Source organism: Pecten maximus, unplaced genomic scaffold (genome assembly GCF_902652985.1).
Source record: "Pecten maximus unplaced genomic scaffold, xPecMax1.1, whole genome shotgun sequence".
Lineage (NCBI taxonomy): Eukaryota > Metazoa > Mollusca > Bivalvia > Pectinida > Pectinidae > Pecten > Pecten maximus.
The window spans coordinates 1-13827 of NW_022982983.1; the positions used below are offsets into that span (position 1 = coordinate 1).

Here is a 13827-nt window from a genome sequence, read left to right on the forward strand (position 1 = left end):
CAAATTTCCGTTTTCCCCATAAAGTAACCAATCAAACCTCAACATATTATGTTTAAAGTAAGAAACTCTTTTATGCGTACTTCACATGTTCTTGATGCATACACATGTATATAATTAACATAAATAGCAAATTCAAAGTTAACTCTCAAAATTAAACTAAATAGAGCATTGTTACCCCACAAATATTCTAACTGAAACACATATATGTCCTTGTATGACCCAACCAGTTAATAACTTCATGTTATAATTAGGACAATAACACATTATCTGACTGAGGTGTTGACCATAAAACTTTCACAGAAAAATGGGCGGAACAAAGTCCCATACATGTCAGAAATAAAAGAAAAAATCCCTACTTTTCCAAAATAATATTTCTTAATAATGTCTTCACCAGAACATTCACGCCACAATTAGGACAATACCATTATCTGACTGAACTGTAGACCATTTAAGGCATTTGCACCGAAGTTTTAACCAATAGTTGATTGATAGATGGACGACCGAATGAATGGGTGGACGGACGGAAACAGACGTTATATACCATTATACGTCAAACAGGCGTATAACAATTAAAGAATATCCGTACTGCTTTTGAGAGAAGAATACTGTATCAGCGCTACCAAGATTGGAGATTCCCGCAACAATTGTTTTTGAGAAATGAGCTTTAAAAATTACAGTTTTCATGCGTTGACCTTTTGTGTCGACGCATGACATCTTTGTTATTTCAAAGAATTATTTAGATAATTGACAGCTGTCCAATCACTTGATTACGTTCAACACTGTATATTTCTGACAGAATTTCTGCAGAACCTGTGAAATATTTAAATGATCATATTACTTCATTGTTCATAAAATCAGCCAGAATAATACGACAAAAGAGACTTTATAGACCTTTCTGTGACGTATTTGATTAATATGTATAACAGGGTGTTATTTCATCCACTCTGTAACTAGAATGTCAATCTCAGTTTCCTTCGGGAGAATTATCAATGAGGTACAGGTATGTCAAATTTACCGTTTTAGCAGCCAAGCGCATGAACTGTTTTACAGATTCGTTAGAGGTTGCAGGTACAGTGAGTACCCATTCAATGTCAGCATCCGTAACTCCTGTGCATCTTTTCTCCAGCTCGTTCAGTGTATGTCCCTTCAGATACCTAATGGCTTCTGAGAACACTTTCACAGCAGGGACTTCTCGATCTCGGATATCTTTAAGCATTACCTTTGATGCCTGGCCCTGCAGACAATGTCAGACTTTAAATTGTAACCGATCATTATTTGATGTACACAAACAAATGTAAACCCTATATTTTAATGATTTGTTTTAAACATAGAAAGGCTTTATTCTTGATATTATCATTAATGAATTTTAAGTCCTTGTATTATGTTTCAACTACACATTTAAAGCCTCTGCAATCTTTTATCTCACTCCTTTCTGAACATTATAAGATATTGGATGATATTTCAAAACATACCAAATCCGAATATGTACAAATGTACATTCATATTATGATCGATACTTACTCCTTTACCCTCTATGTCAAACAATATCATCTTGAACCGACGAAAGTAGTACCAGTCAGTATGGTTGTCGTCCACAGTTAACTGGAAGTAGTGCTTCTCTGCTTCATACCCAAAGGAATGGAACTTTTGATCTTTGTCAAAAAGTATAGTGGTTGGAGTTTTACTTAAACTGGCCCTCATGGGGTTAGTTTTAAAGTCATGGTAGAATGAGCATGCACAACTTGAATATGTTGAGCAACAGTCTATAGCTGCCACTAACATTTTTCTTAGTTTTGCCATTCTCGGTATGTATTTCTATACATGTAGTACCTGTGGAAAATAAAAATAGTGTACTCAATCCTTACGCTAAAACATTCACCATACCGTCTCAAAAGACGTTTTCCACAAACAGTAGAAATCTGTCCAAGAAAACAAAAGTTAATTCAAAAGAAATTAATATTATTAACATTTTTGTTTTTATATGATCAGAATAAAGATATGTTAATATCCCTGACCTCCTATTCAGGTGACATTGCCTATAAGATTTGCAGATTTAGCTAAACAATATGATACGATAGATATATAGAATGTTTTAGGTCTGTATCCCATGGGTGGATGGATTATGTCTTGGATAATGTATTCTAAATCCTCCAAAATTTATACAAATTGAAAATACATTTAAGACAAGCCAACTTTTATTAATAATAATCATAGAATTGTCCTTACTTCTCAAATTACATATTCATACCATATTTTATTACATTACATATTCATTCTATAAAACTGATATTTTTCACTAGTGAAAAATATCACTTTTGCTGATTTGACCAGTCAAATTAATGTTTAGAAAATACCAAAATAATTGACCAATCAGAAAGCCCGACATATATGTCAGCACCTGGACAGGGGAAACTACTTTTTTTGTTTACAAATTATCGCTGTAGGCCTAGTTAGCATGCGCACTCGTGAAAAATATCAAAATATTAGCCCCACTCGTGAAATATATTTGGTATTACTGAAGACACTGTTAGATATCCTCTATATATTATATATGTACTAAGTAATATCTTTATTGCATTGGAATTACTTAATTCTATTAAATTAGAAATTTTATATAATTATATATGTATATACACTTTGTTACAAGGAGATAACTTATATAGGCATATGCCTGTTGTTAAATACTTTTCTCTATTGAATAAAATTTTGTGAAATTGAAATATATAGAATGTTGCAATGAGTTTTATTACATATTCCTTTGAATTAAAAGTAAAGGGGAGATAATTTTGTCAACTTTATTGACGCTTTGGTTTGGTTTATTTTATTTTACGTCCTATTAACAGCCAGTGACATTAAAGGACGTGTCCAAGTTTGGAAGTGGAAGAAAGCCGGAGTTCCCGGAGAAAAACCAACAACCTTTCGTCAGTACCAGGCAATTCCCCCATGTGGGTTTCTAACTCGCAACTCAGAGAAGGAGGGCTAGTGATAAAGTGCCAGGACACCTAAACCACTCGGCCATCTCGGAAAACAAATAAATATATATATAAAAAAAGATTATGCAGGTTTTCCAATGCCGGACCATGTTGTAAAGCTATCACTATTCCATTTATAGTCAAAACACCTTCCACAAGGAAATCTTATAATCTTTATATGGAGAAAAATCGAAATTAAACTAGTTAATTTCATGGATAATATTCCATTGTTTTGTTGGAAATGGATATTATCATTATATCCATAAATGTTCAAATGTGTCTTTGATTTAACTCAGTAGTATGTTAACTTGAGCTCCCAATAATGATATCTCTCTTTATCTACATGTACAGTGGATAAGTAAGTAATGATAATGTACAGTGTATAATGTAAGTCGTGATAATACTATCTTTCAGTACACAAATAGTTTGCTACACAATTTGCTAGTTCAGTTTAAAGTAGTCCTAGCATGTTTACCACACACTTGTGTACAAAGGTTTTTTAACATTGATGACCCCTACATTAAATTCTTATGTTTAGCATGACAGTACGGGCTAGTTGCACCGATTACCAAATTATCGTGCTTCACATATTGTTATATACATTTCTTGTCGATGGTCCATGTGACAATTGGTAACAGCACATTTTTCTTGAGTCTCAGAAGATATCACGGAAGATTATAAAAAGACCAATTTGGATATCTTGCATATAAATAGCAGCAAACGAAAGGGAAAGTGTGTACTTATATATCTAGCCATCGGGATATCTGGTCATATTCTACGCTGAGAGACGTAGGTGAAGTGTTCCGAATGCTATTCTATTCATGCAATGTATGTAAAGAAAACGTCTATACTTTTCTATTAAAGTAGAAAAAATACTTGCGGAAATACACAGGTACTGACAAAACAACTTACCTAACAACATCATCACCACCTTTATCGTTTTGGGCGAGATGTATTTCACAAATACAAATCTACTTTCGTTTTAACAAGGAATATTATATGGTACTGGTTTATGCCGAGTTACAATAAGAATCAGGCTACACTTGAAATATTCTATCAATACTCATATGATAATATATAAAATATCGGGTAAGATAAATTGGCTTCAAATCTGGTAAAGAACTCCTGCTAAACATTTCGCATTTCCAACAACCTGTTACTAGTAGGGCGGTGGCTACGATCAGTAGTGCAGAACACTCATTCAGACCCAGTCTAACGACTTTAACTAATCTGAACTATTCTAACTTACACAACTTATTCTTACCAGTTCTAAGACAGCCGAAAATTACGCTGATCGCCTGTCAAACATGGATGTCCCTTCTAGTCTGAATCATTCCATTATCTGATTACCAATGTCAAGGTTGGTAATACTCGTATACATATAACAGAAAGAGACTGCGTGGGGATCGGTTGCATACACATCGTCACTGATTTATAAATATACCGCGGTGTTTATGGAATAACCTGTGTTATACCATAACATTATGAATAAACCAACCGTACTGAACGGATACTCTAAATATAGTGTACAGTGCAGATTATAAAGTGTGGTAAATCATATATTTTATTTACTTAACTATATTTTGAGCGATACCGGTTTATATCAGAATAATCCCTGAATCACTATTAAGGTAAATTTGTTTTCACTACAATGGAAATAATTGGAATGTAATCGATTTACCTACATGTAGTTTAATGTAAACTTTCGACTCTGTGAATTTATAGACATGTTGCAATGTTTACATATTTATGTGCTGTATCTTATATCAGACGTTTTTACATTTTGATATATTTGATTGACCACGCGCTGATAAAATCAACCACGGAGATGGAAACTAGTTTCTATTAATGTGTTAGACAGACATCGCGTCATCACCCAATATTCTTTTTTTTTTCGGCTGACCTTGCACAGGTACGTAATCTTTCTTATACTTTCTGCGAAAATAATCTGCACAAAGAAAGAGCCCAATGTGGTTGTGTATGTAAATTCGAACTTTTCACTCCTTTCATCTTCTTTATGATTATTTGTTTTGACCACTACTGATTGGTTATTGATCAGTTATTATTGATTCATTATCAAATATTCAACAATCATAGATTGGTTATTGATCGGTAATTGATTGATTATTGATTGGTAATCAATTATTAGCAAGTTATTCATTATTAATCGATTATTGATTATTATTAAATTATTGATTTTTTTTATCGATTGTTGGTTGATTATTGAGCAAAAGTCTGCCTGTATGTTCAAAGCTACAATGGTAGTTTTAGAATTTTGTATATTAGGGAGCTTGTTATGTCATGGATCATTTTTGCCAGGTTTCAGTTACTATACTCTTCATCAGAAAAAAAGATATGTGAAGCGTATTTACATTGGAGTGGTGTGAATGAAAATCGACATATCTTTTCCAATGTCATATCTTATCCTAGAATGGAAGGCAAAAGCAAGCTCTGCGAATTGAAGTCCAGGTCCAGAGCTTACCAGCAAGTTCTAGTTCTATTCCGTTTATACTGTTATCTGCTTCACTACTTTGATCAGATTTCCAAACTAAATGATTCCACAATATTAGGTAGCTGCCGTTTGATACAATATATACCATTTGCTGTTTTTTTTCTGTATCATATAGATTTTGTATCACGTCTTGCAGACAATAATGATAAATTATGGACTTTTGGTGTTGTCAGTATGGCGTTGTACCGACTTGGCAGAATAAACAAAATAACCGAGGGTGAGCCTAAGGTCAATATTTTAGATTCTACCAGGTTGGAATAACATCATATTAACCGAGTCCAAGTGCTTGATTTTTATATTTGGTATGACTAAAAGTGTGGAATCATAATACATGTACATGTATATCTATCTCGATTACGGAGAAATTACTAAATCGTGTTCACAAACTTTTGTCAGAATCCGCCACGCGGATTCAAACAGTTTGCAAACATGTTTTTTTTTCAAATCCTAATGAAACAAAAAGAAAAAAAAAGAAAAGAAAAATGACATCAAAGTTTATGAAAAATTCGCGGTTAACAAACAGTCAAAGGGAGTATCGAGGGGGATCTTTGTCTGCCAAACTGTACCTAATTTTCATAAACGAATTATTGAATGAAATGGAAAATTGTGGAAACGGCGCAGTTATTGCAGATTTAAAAGTTAACATCCCAACTCAGGCAGATGACATTTGTCTTGTTAGTACAAATTTTCAAAGCCTACAAAAAATGGTTAATATATGTGAAACCTATAGTAAGAAGTGGAGATTCACTTTCTCATCTACGAAAAGTAAAATTGTATTGTTTTCTGAAAAACGCATATCCCATAATATACAAAATGTCTACCTATACAAATGTGTACTGCCTGTAGTTGAAGAAATTAAACATGTCGGAATATTGTTAAACGGCAGAAGAAATTCAGTTGAAAGAACTACTAGAGCATGTTGTAAATTAAAAACTGGTGTTATGTCTCTTCTAAAATCTGGTGCTCATCCCAACGCACTTAACCCTCTCACTGTTGCTAAAATAGTCAAAATTAAAGTGTATCCTTCTGCACTTTTCGGATGTGAACTATGGTTACTCTCCAAAACTGAAGTATTATTATTAGAAAAGGCACAAAATTTTATTGTGAAAAGTATTCAAAGGTTTGAAAAGAGAACTAGGACAGACATGTGTGTATCATTGCTTGGCTGGACTAGTATTGAATCTTATATTAATATCAAGAAATTATTATTTCTGGGACGAATTTATAATATCGATAATAGTATGCTAGTACACAAGATATGTATTACTAGATTTTTTATGTTCATTGTAAACAACGAAAAACAACAGGGATTTATACCCGACATTATTTCTATTTTAAGAAAATATTCATTGTATGAGACTTTTGTTGACTATATAAAGCTAGGGTATTTTCCGGGGAAACTACAATGGAAAAAAAGTGTCTATGAAAATGTATATAGAGTAGAGGAAACTGCATGGTTAGAACGTATGCATAACCACAATGACTTTTTCAGATTTAAATTTATTCATTCTAAGATTAAACCACATTATTTATGGAAATTGGCTATTAAATATCCTCAGTATTATAAATCTATACACTGTATCATAAAATTATGTACAACATCTCGTATGTTGGACCATATGGCTTTATGCCACTACTGTGGTATTTTATACAACGATACTTTAATGCATATAATTCTACATTGTGAAAAGAATACTGCTATTCGTGATAAATTATGGTGTTTTTTATTTAATATGTTGGGTATTGATTTTATTGCGTACCTTCACAATTTATCAGATTTTGAACTAGTTAATGCTTTATTAGGAAGCAAGTTAGACTATGACATGTCTAACGAAGACAACGAATATGTAAGATTAGCAAATGTAAATTTTCTGAATGAAATGCTTAAAAATATAACCCAATTTGCTAACAATTGATGTTTCAATATAATTACTTGTGTGTGAAATAACTTTGTATATGTATATTCAGACTATTCTTGTTTATATGTTGATTGTATGATGTAATTATTCTATTTGTGAATCTTCATTTGTGGAGGAAATAAAGAGAATAATAATGGATCATTTTTGCCAGGTTTCAGTTACTATACTCTTCATCAGAAAAAAAGATATGTGAAGCGTATTTACATTGGAGTGGTGTGAATGAAAATCGACATATCTTTTCCAATGTCATATTTATCCTAGAATGGAAGGCAAAAGCAAGCTCTGCGAATTGAAGTCCAGGTCCAGAGCTTACCAGCAAGTTCTAGTTCTATTCCGTTTATACTGTTATCTGCTTCACTACTTTGATCAGATTTCCAAACTAAATGATTCCACAATATTGGGTAGCTGCCGTTTGATACAATATATACCATTTGCTGTTTTTTTCTGTATCATATAGATTTTGTATCACGTCTTGCAGACAATAATGATAAATTATGGACTTTTGGTGTTGTCAGTATGGCGTTGTACCGACTTGGCAGAATAAACAAAATAACCGAGGGTGAGCCTAAGGTCAATATTTTAGATTCTACCAGGTTGGAATAACATCATATTAACCGAGTCCAAGTGCTTGATTTTTATATTTGGTATGACTAAAAGTGTGGAATCATAATACATGTACATGTATATCTATCTCGATTACGGAGAAATTACTAAATCGTGTTCACAAACTTTTGTCAGAATCCGCCACGCGGATTCAAACAGTTTGCAAACATGTTTTTTTTTCAAATCCTAATGAAACAAAAAGAAAAAAAAAAGAAAAGAAAAATGACATCAAAGTTTATGAAAAATTCGCGGTTAACAAACAGTCAAAGGGAGTATCGAGGTAATATTTTTTAATTCATGAAAAAATAAGAGTTATCTGCCCTTTATTTTCAATCGTTTTAAAAACAGAGAAACATGTTACACCAGAAGTATTAAAAATGTTTCAACGACACAGAATATAAATATAAATTGAAAGAATCCATGTGCTTCTAGAGTTCTTTTTTTATTGTCAATATCATGAATTAAAAAGTATTAACTCGATATTCACTGCGGACCTGCATAACAATGGCCGCCATTTTCACGACATGGTTGACGTGACAGACCATCTCAGAAAGTTTTTAGCTGAAATAGAACTTATTAAACGCAGTGAGTAATGGTTTATGCTTGTCGAGTGTTAAATAATGTTAGCGGCATCTGTGTATACCAATAATTATATTGTAAATCGTATATTTTTCCCGTTTGCAGAGATTTAAGTGATTGTTGACATCGGAGGCGTTGCATACCTGTTCTTTTTTTTATAGTAGATATATCTCAGTTTACTGTCAGAACTTCAGACGCCTGTGGATATTCTGAACGCTGGGTTGATTTTTTGCACGCGTGTTTGTGCAAAGCAACATACAATGATCATGACAAAACATCCATATCCTGGAACATCGTCTCTGATATTCAGATATTATAAGAAATACTGGCAGTGACAGTAAAATACAACAGCCCATCGACCAATACAACTTCAATCAGACAGGCGGAGCAAACTTGTTGACGTCACGTGTGACGTAACATCCGGAGTAGACGCTACTCTGAAAAAAAAACCAACACAAAAACGCATTTCACTTACCTATCTGTTATCTTTTTCCAGCATTTATCTTTCACCTCGTTGCTTACGTTAAGGGAAAATTTGCCGCGAATCACAGATATGTTCTCCACCACGGACTGCGCTAACGATTTTCCGATTCTGTCAAATTTGGTTTTCCATGTTGTAAGTGACAGTAGAACTAACCACCCGAATCCAAACGCAATGGACCGAAAAGACCACATATCTTTTATTGCGTTTTCTTCTTACATCGTTTAAATTAAGAAAACTAGGCATATTTTTTCCCAAAACCTGTTATATTCTATTCAAAATTCATTATTTATTAATTATAAGCGGTAAAATATATGAAAATAAATGTTGTATTTTTTTTCTTTTCGCTCCATCGCGTGCTGATTAGGGTAATTAGGCGACCCGCGACCTACATACAAAAATGTAGTTAGCAATATGGCGTCGAGTCAAGTATGAAATTTTGACCAGCGTAAAGCGAGGGTCTATACAGACGAAACAAAACACCTAGATGGGACTAAATGGGTGTTCCGAGATAAATAAATATCTCATTTATCCATATATGTAAGGTAGGTGTTATGTCACACATGATTTTATTGTATTGGCACCAAATTCTTAGCGACACCAACGGTTTTCATATAGTAGTGCGCACTGGCCCTACACAAGACATGGTGTTAGTTGTGATACAGTACGTGGACGTGATTCAGGTATCCGTTTCTAGTGGTTTTCCCGACGTGTTCATGTTCATAATTTTTGTCTCAATTGTCTCAATATATATGCAGCATGGCTGTGGATCATGGTTACTGCCGTAATATTTATCACATGAAACTAAGCCTATGATATTTACCAGTGTAGGTGTTGACATGTACTTCGCATATGTAGGCCTATATATGTTAACTGATTGATGTGTAAGCTATATCTTGTCAATGTCTTTATGATCATTAAGTTTCGATTGTCAATTTATAATTAAAGATGTAAACACCTTCATTTAACAAGAGCAACTATATAGCTACTGTAAATAAAAAAAAATGGTATTATTATGATTTCATTTATGATTCCATGGCTTCTTTAGTCTAACTTAGTCAAATTTACCAATATTGGTGTATACCAGAAATGGTCTACTATATTGACCTGGTAATCTTGATAATTTGAATTTATTTAGGCAAAGAAATACATCTGTACAGTATATATGTATTCATGTTTCTTAATATATACCATTTGAGTGAAGTTATGTATAAATCAAAATCAAAATTTGTTTTCAAGTTTAAAAGAATTTGTTCAAATAGTATACATTCATTTTTTCTGGTTGCATGCATATGTACCATGCATGCCAAACTTAGGCCTAATGTAAAATTTAAAACAATAAAAAGATCTCACTAGGAAATCAGTCCTCATTTATTTGGAACAAAAATATATGAAAAATAATTAAAAAAAACAACACAAAAACACTAGAATATACTGTAAGTGCTGAAAGAATGAAAAAAAAAATGAAAATAAAAAATAAAAATGAATAAAAAACAACAAAATATATATTTACACATGATTCTGATGCGTAAAATCTTTAATGTGATACACGCATGTAAATTTCACATGTATCTCGCATGTAACAACAAAACATGCGAATCTCATGCGTGTCAAGTAGACATGTAAATTGCATGATAATCGCATGTGGATGACATGAATTTTTCATGCGAAAATCATGCGTGTGAAAAATCATATGATATACGCATGAAAATCGTGTGAAAATCGCATGAAAAAATGCTACGCATGTGGCACATGTGTGGCACTTTTGCCTGTGTACAGATGGATAGAGATTCAGTAACCACACTGGTAACAACAGTATTTTGTTTATTAATAACAGGGAATATCTGATTAAATGTATTGACGCGTACTTTGTTGTGTTGTTACAAATGTCGTTATGAGTTTCACATTAAATAAGAAAGATTTTGAGAGCTCAGACTAATATATAAAAAACCACGACACTTAGATTTAAATGTTTCCTCCATCATATTTCATAATCTGCAAGCTGAATAATAGTATTTTTTATATGTTTAAAAAAAAAATTAAATTGGCATCTGTCCGTTCGTGTGTCGGTCCGACAACCAGTACCAGAGTTGATTTATATAGGCACTGTCCGTTCGTGTGTCGGTCCGACAACCAGTACCAGAGTTGATTTATATAGGCACTGTCCGTTGTTAAATCCTTTTGGTAACACAATGCAGTTTGTACAAATCAGGGATCGCCTGATAAATAATTGAATATGAACGGTAAAATATCGCGACTTAAAAAAAACAATAGGACGATATACAATATCTTAAAATCTGTACTGATTACAACAATAACAAAAACAACAAAAGTTTCAAACAAATGAATTTGTCTGTCTTTTCTTGAGATGGAAGACAAGTAATTGACACTTAACAAAATATAAAATATGTTGGTGAAGTTGTGGGTGAAGTGCAAATCTATCTTGATCCGTACTGTATTGAGAGCTACTGAACTTTCTTTTTCTAGGTTTATTGACCAATTACAGCAATACCGCATATTATTTAGCAAAAGAACTAACGGTAAATAGTTTGGATCCCTTTGATGTCCAACACAGCTCGGCGACTCTCAGCAGGCAAACGTTTCTGATTGGTTGACCAATCAGTGAAACACTACAAGTTCGAATACAAACCTTCGATTGATGTACAATGGACTTGCAGTTTTGCAAGTAGGCGGGGCTAAAATAGTCGGTCAAAATGTCCGAATCATTTTTTTTTCAAAATTGATTTTTTTATGCAAACACCTAGAATTTGTTTACATGTAGTTTTAAAATGGTGTTTTCATCAAGTGTTCAACATATCACATTTTAAGTAGCGAGTATTAAAAGTACGAGGGAATATATAACCATATAAAAAACTAAATATTCGTTTAATAGATAAGCCTACCCAATAAGTTAAAAATCTTATATCACAGAACGAAACATGATAAATATAAAAAAAAGAGTAATGACACTTGCTTGTATGGTATTTTGGCCAAAAACCTGGATAGTTTATTAGAACTATTTTAAAAGTAACCTGTTTTTGTTACTATTTTTTTTAAAAACAGTGAGAATGAAGAAAACGTTTCGGAATATCAAAATATGTATCTTAGAAACAATAACTACAATAATAAGTTAACTTTGTATTGTTCATTAACTGCGTTTAACTTGAGGTCCAATTTAAACATTTAAATATTCAATATTTCGATAATACTGGTGGATGTCAGCCAATGATATTTCAAGTATTACATTGCTCACTTACGTATTCTCCCACTTGCTGCCGTTTACTCAATGTGTCATAAAAGGAAACGGATTAATATAAGTCTTATACTTGTTTCCGAATCCTATTCACATTATGATTGTATGATTGTGTATTGTATATGTATGAATTGAATGAATAAAATAAAGTTTATATTAATGATATTTCACGCAATGCTTCGGGGATGAAGGTCATTACTATTTAGTTATTGGCATATTGCCGTGAAAAATCACATTTCTGTTGATTTTATTGTTATTCAAGATTTCATTAAAAATTATCATGTTAATTGTAGAAACAATTCTACAATAAACTGCATTGTAGTATCCCGATCCACGGTTCAGAACAGAAATTAGGAACGGGCATAGCAACCGTCCGTCATAATGACATCAAAGAAACACGTGTATTGCACGTGATACCAGGAACATGTATACGTCGCTGATTTATCCGACCTCACATTCTCTCTTGAAAGAAAACATTGTTGTAGCATCTTGATCATGATTTAAAAAAAAATTGTTTCGATCGGCGTCAGAGATATCCTCGACTATAACCTACAGTAACACTGTAAGTCAAGAATCGAGGATTTGCATTCCATTATAAATATTAAATAAAGTTGTCAAAAGGTACACGCAAGACAAATTAAAGTGAAAAAGGGTTATCTGTGATATCGTGTGTAAGGTTTACATTTTGTAAGATGGGTAGGACTTCGCGTATTTAAAAAAAAAATCCTGTAGGAGAACACAGGTGGAACACAAGTACTAACACTTTTCCTATGGCTCACTATAGGACAATAGTCTTGTCTAGATAATGATATTTACCAAGAAAATAAATCACCATATTATTCTTAATTTACGAACAAAAAATCATAAGTTGACTTATATCCAGTACCTATATTGGACCTTACCGTCGTTATTACTAACTAGACCCTATGTATCACGGAAAGCGTATTGTGATCGTAACCCCGCGAGTATCGATGATATTTGTACCTCTATACCAGAAAGAGTCATGGTTTGATTAAAGAAGAACATGAATCTTAATCATAGACGTTGTGTAAATTATTTTAATTGCCTATCGACTGTGCTGTTACGTGTTGGTTTGTCGTCGATATTTGTACACGTATTCTTGACCGTCAATGTGAAGCCAATTCCAGCCAAAAGTGGGCAACACTGAATACAATACAAACAAATAAAAATAGAGTGACCAACAGACAGGTAACTGACATGAGATTACATATACATGAACATATAGTACACATTTCTTACTTACATGTATGATACCCGATATATATACATGGTGTGTGACTTCACTAGATTTTGACAGTGCTTCAAAAATATCGTTACAAGACCCTGAACAGGAGCTAATGCATGATGAAACAAATCGCATTACGCCAAAACCGTCAGGTGGAAGAATTCGATGTGATATGCGTGTAACATTGACGAGTCCTTGGTAGTCGACTCCGATGGGTAGGATGTTGCGATTCGTTAGTAGGTTCGTCTCTGCAATTTAATGT

General features: G+C 33.0%; 1 protein-coding gene across 1 annotated transcript; it reads right to left on the bottom strand.

Moving 5' to 3' along the window:
- Nucleotides 1–1015: 1015 nt before the first annotated feature.
- On the bottom strand, nucleotides 1016–1767 carry LOC117321229 (heat shock 70 kDa protein 12B-like; the record flags this gene model as incomplete). The annotated part of the gene is made up of 2 exons (XM_033875695.1): nucleotides 1522–1767; nucleotides 1016–1234 (listed from the first exon to the last, which is right to left on the bottom strand). Coding segments are annotated over exons 1-2 (399 nt in total), but the record flags the coding sequence as incomplete, so codon positions are not given.
- Between the last annotated feature and the right edge of the window lie 12060 nt (nucleotides 1768–13827).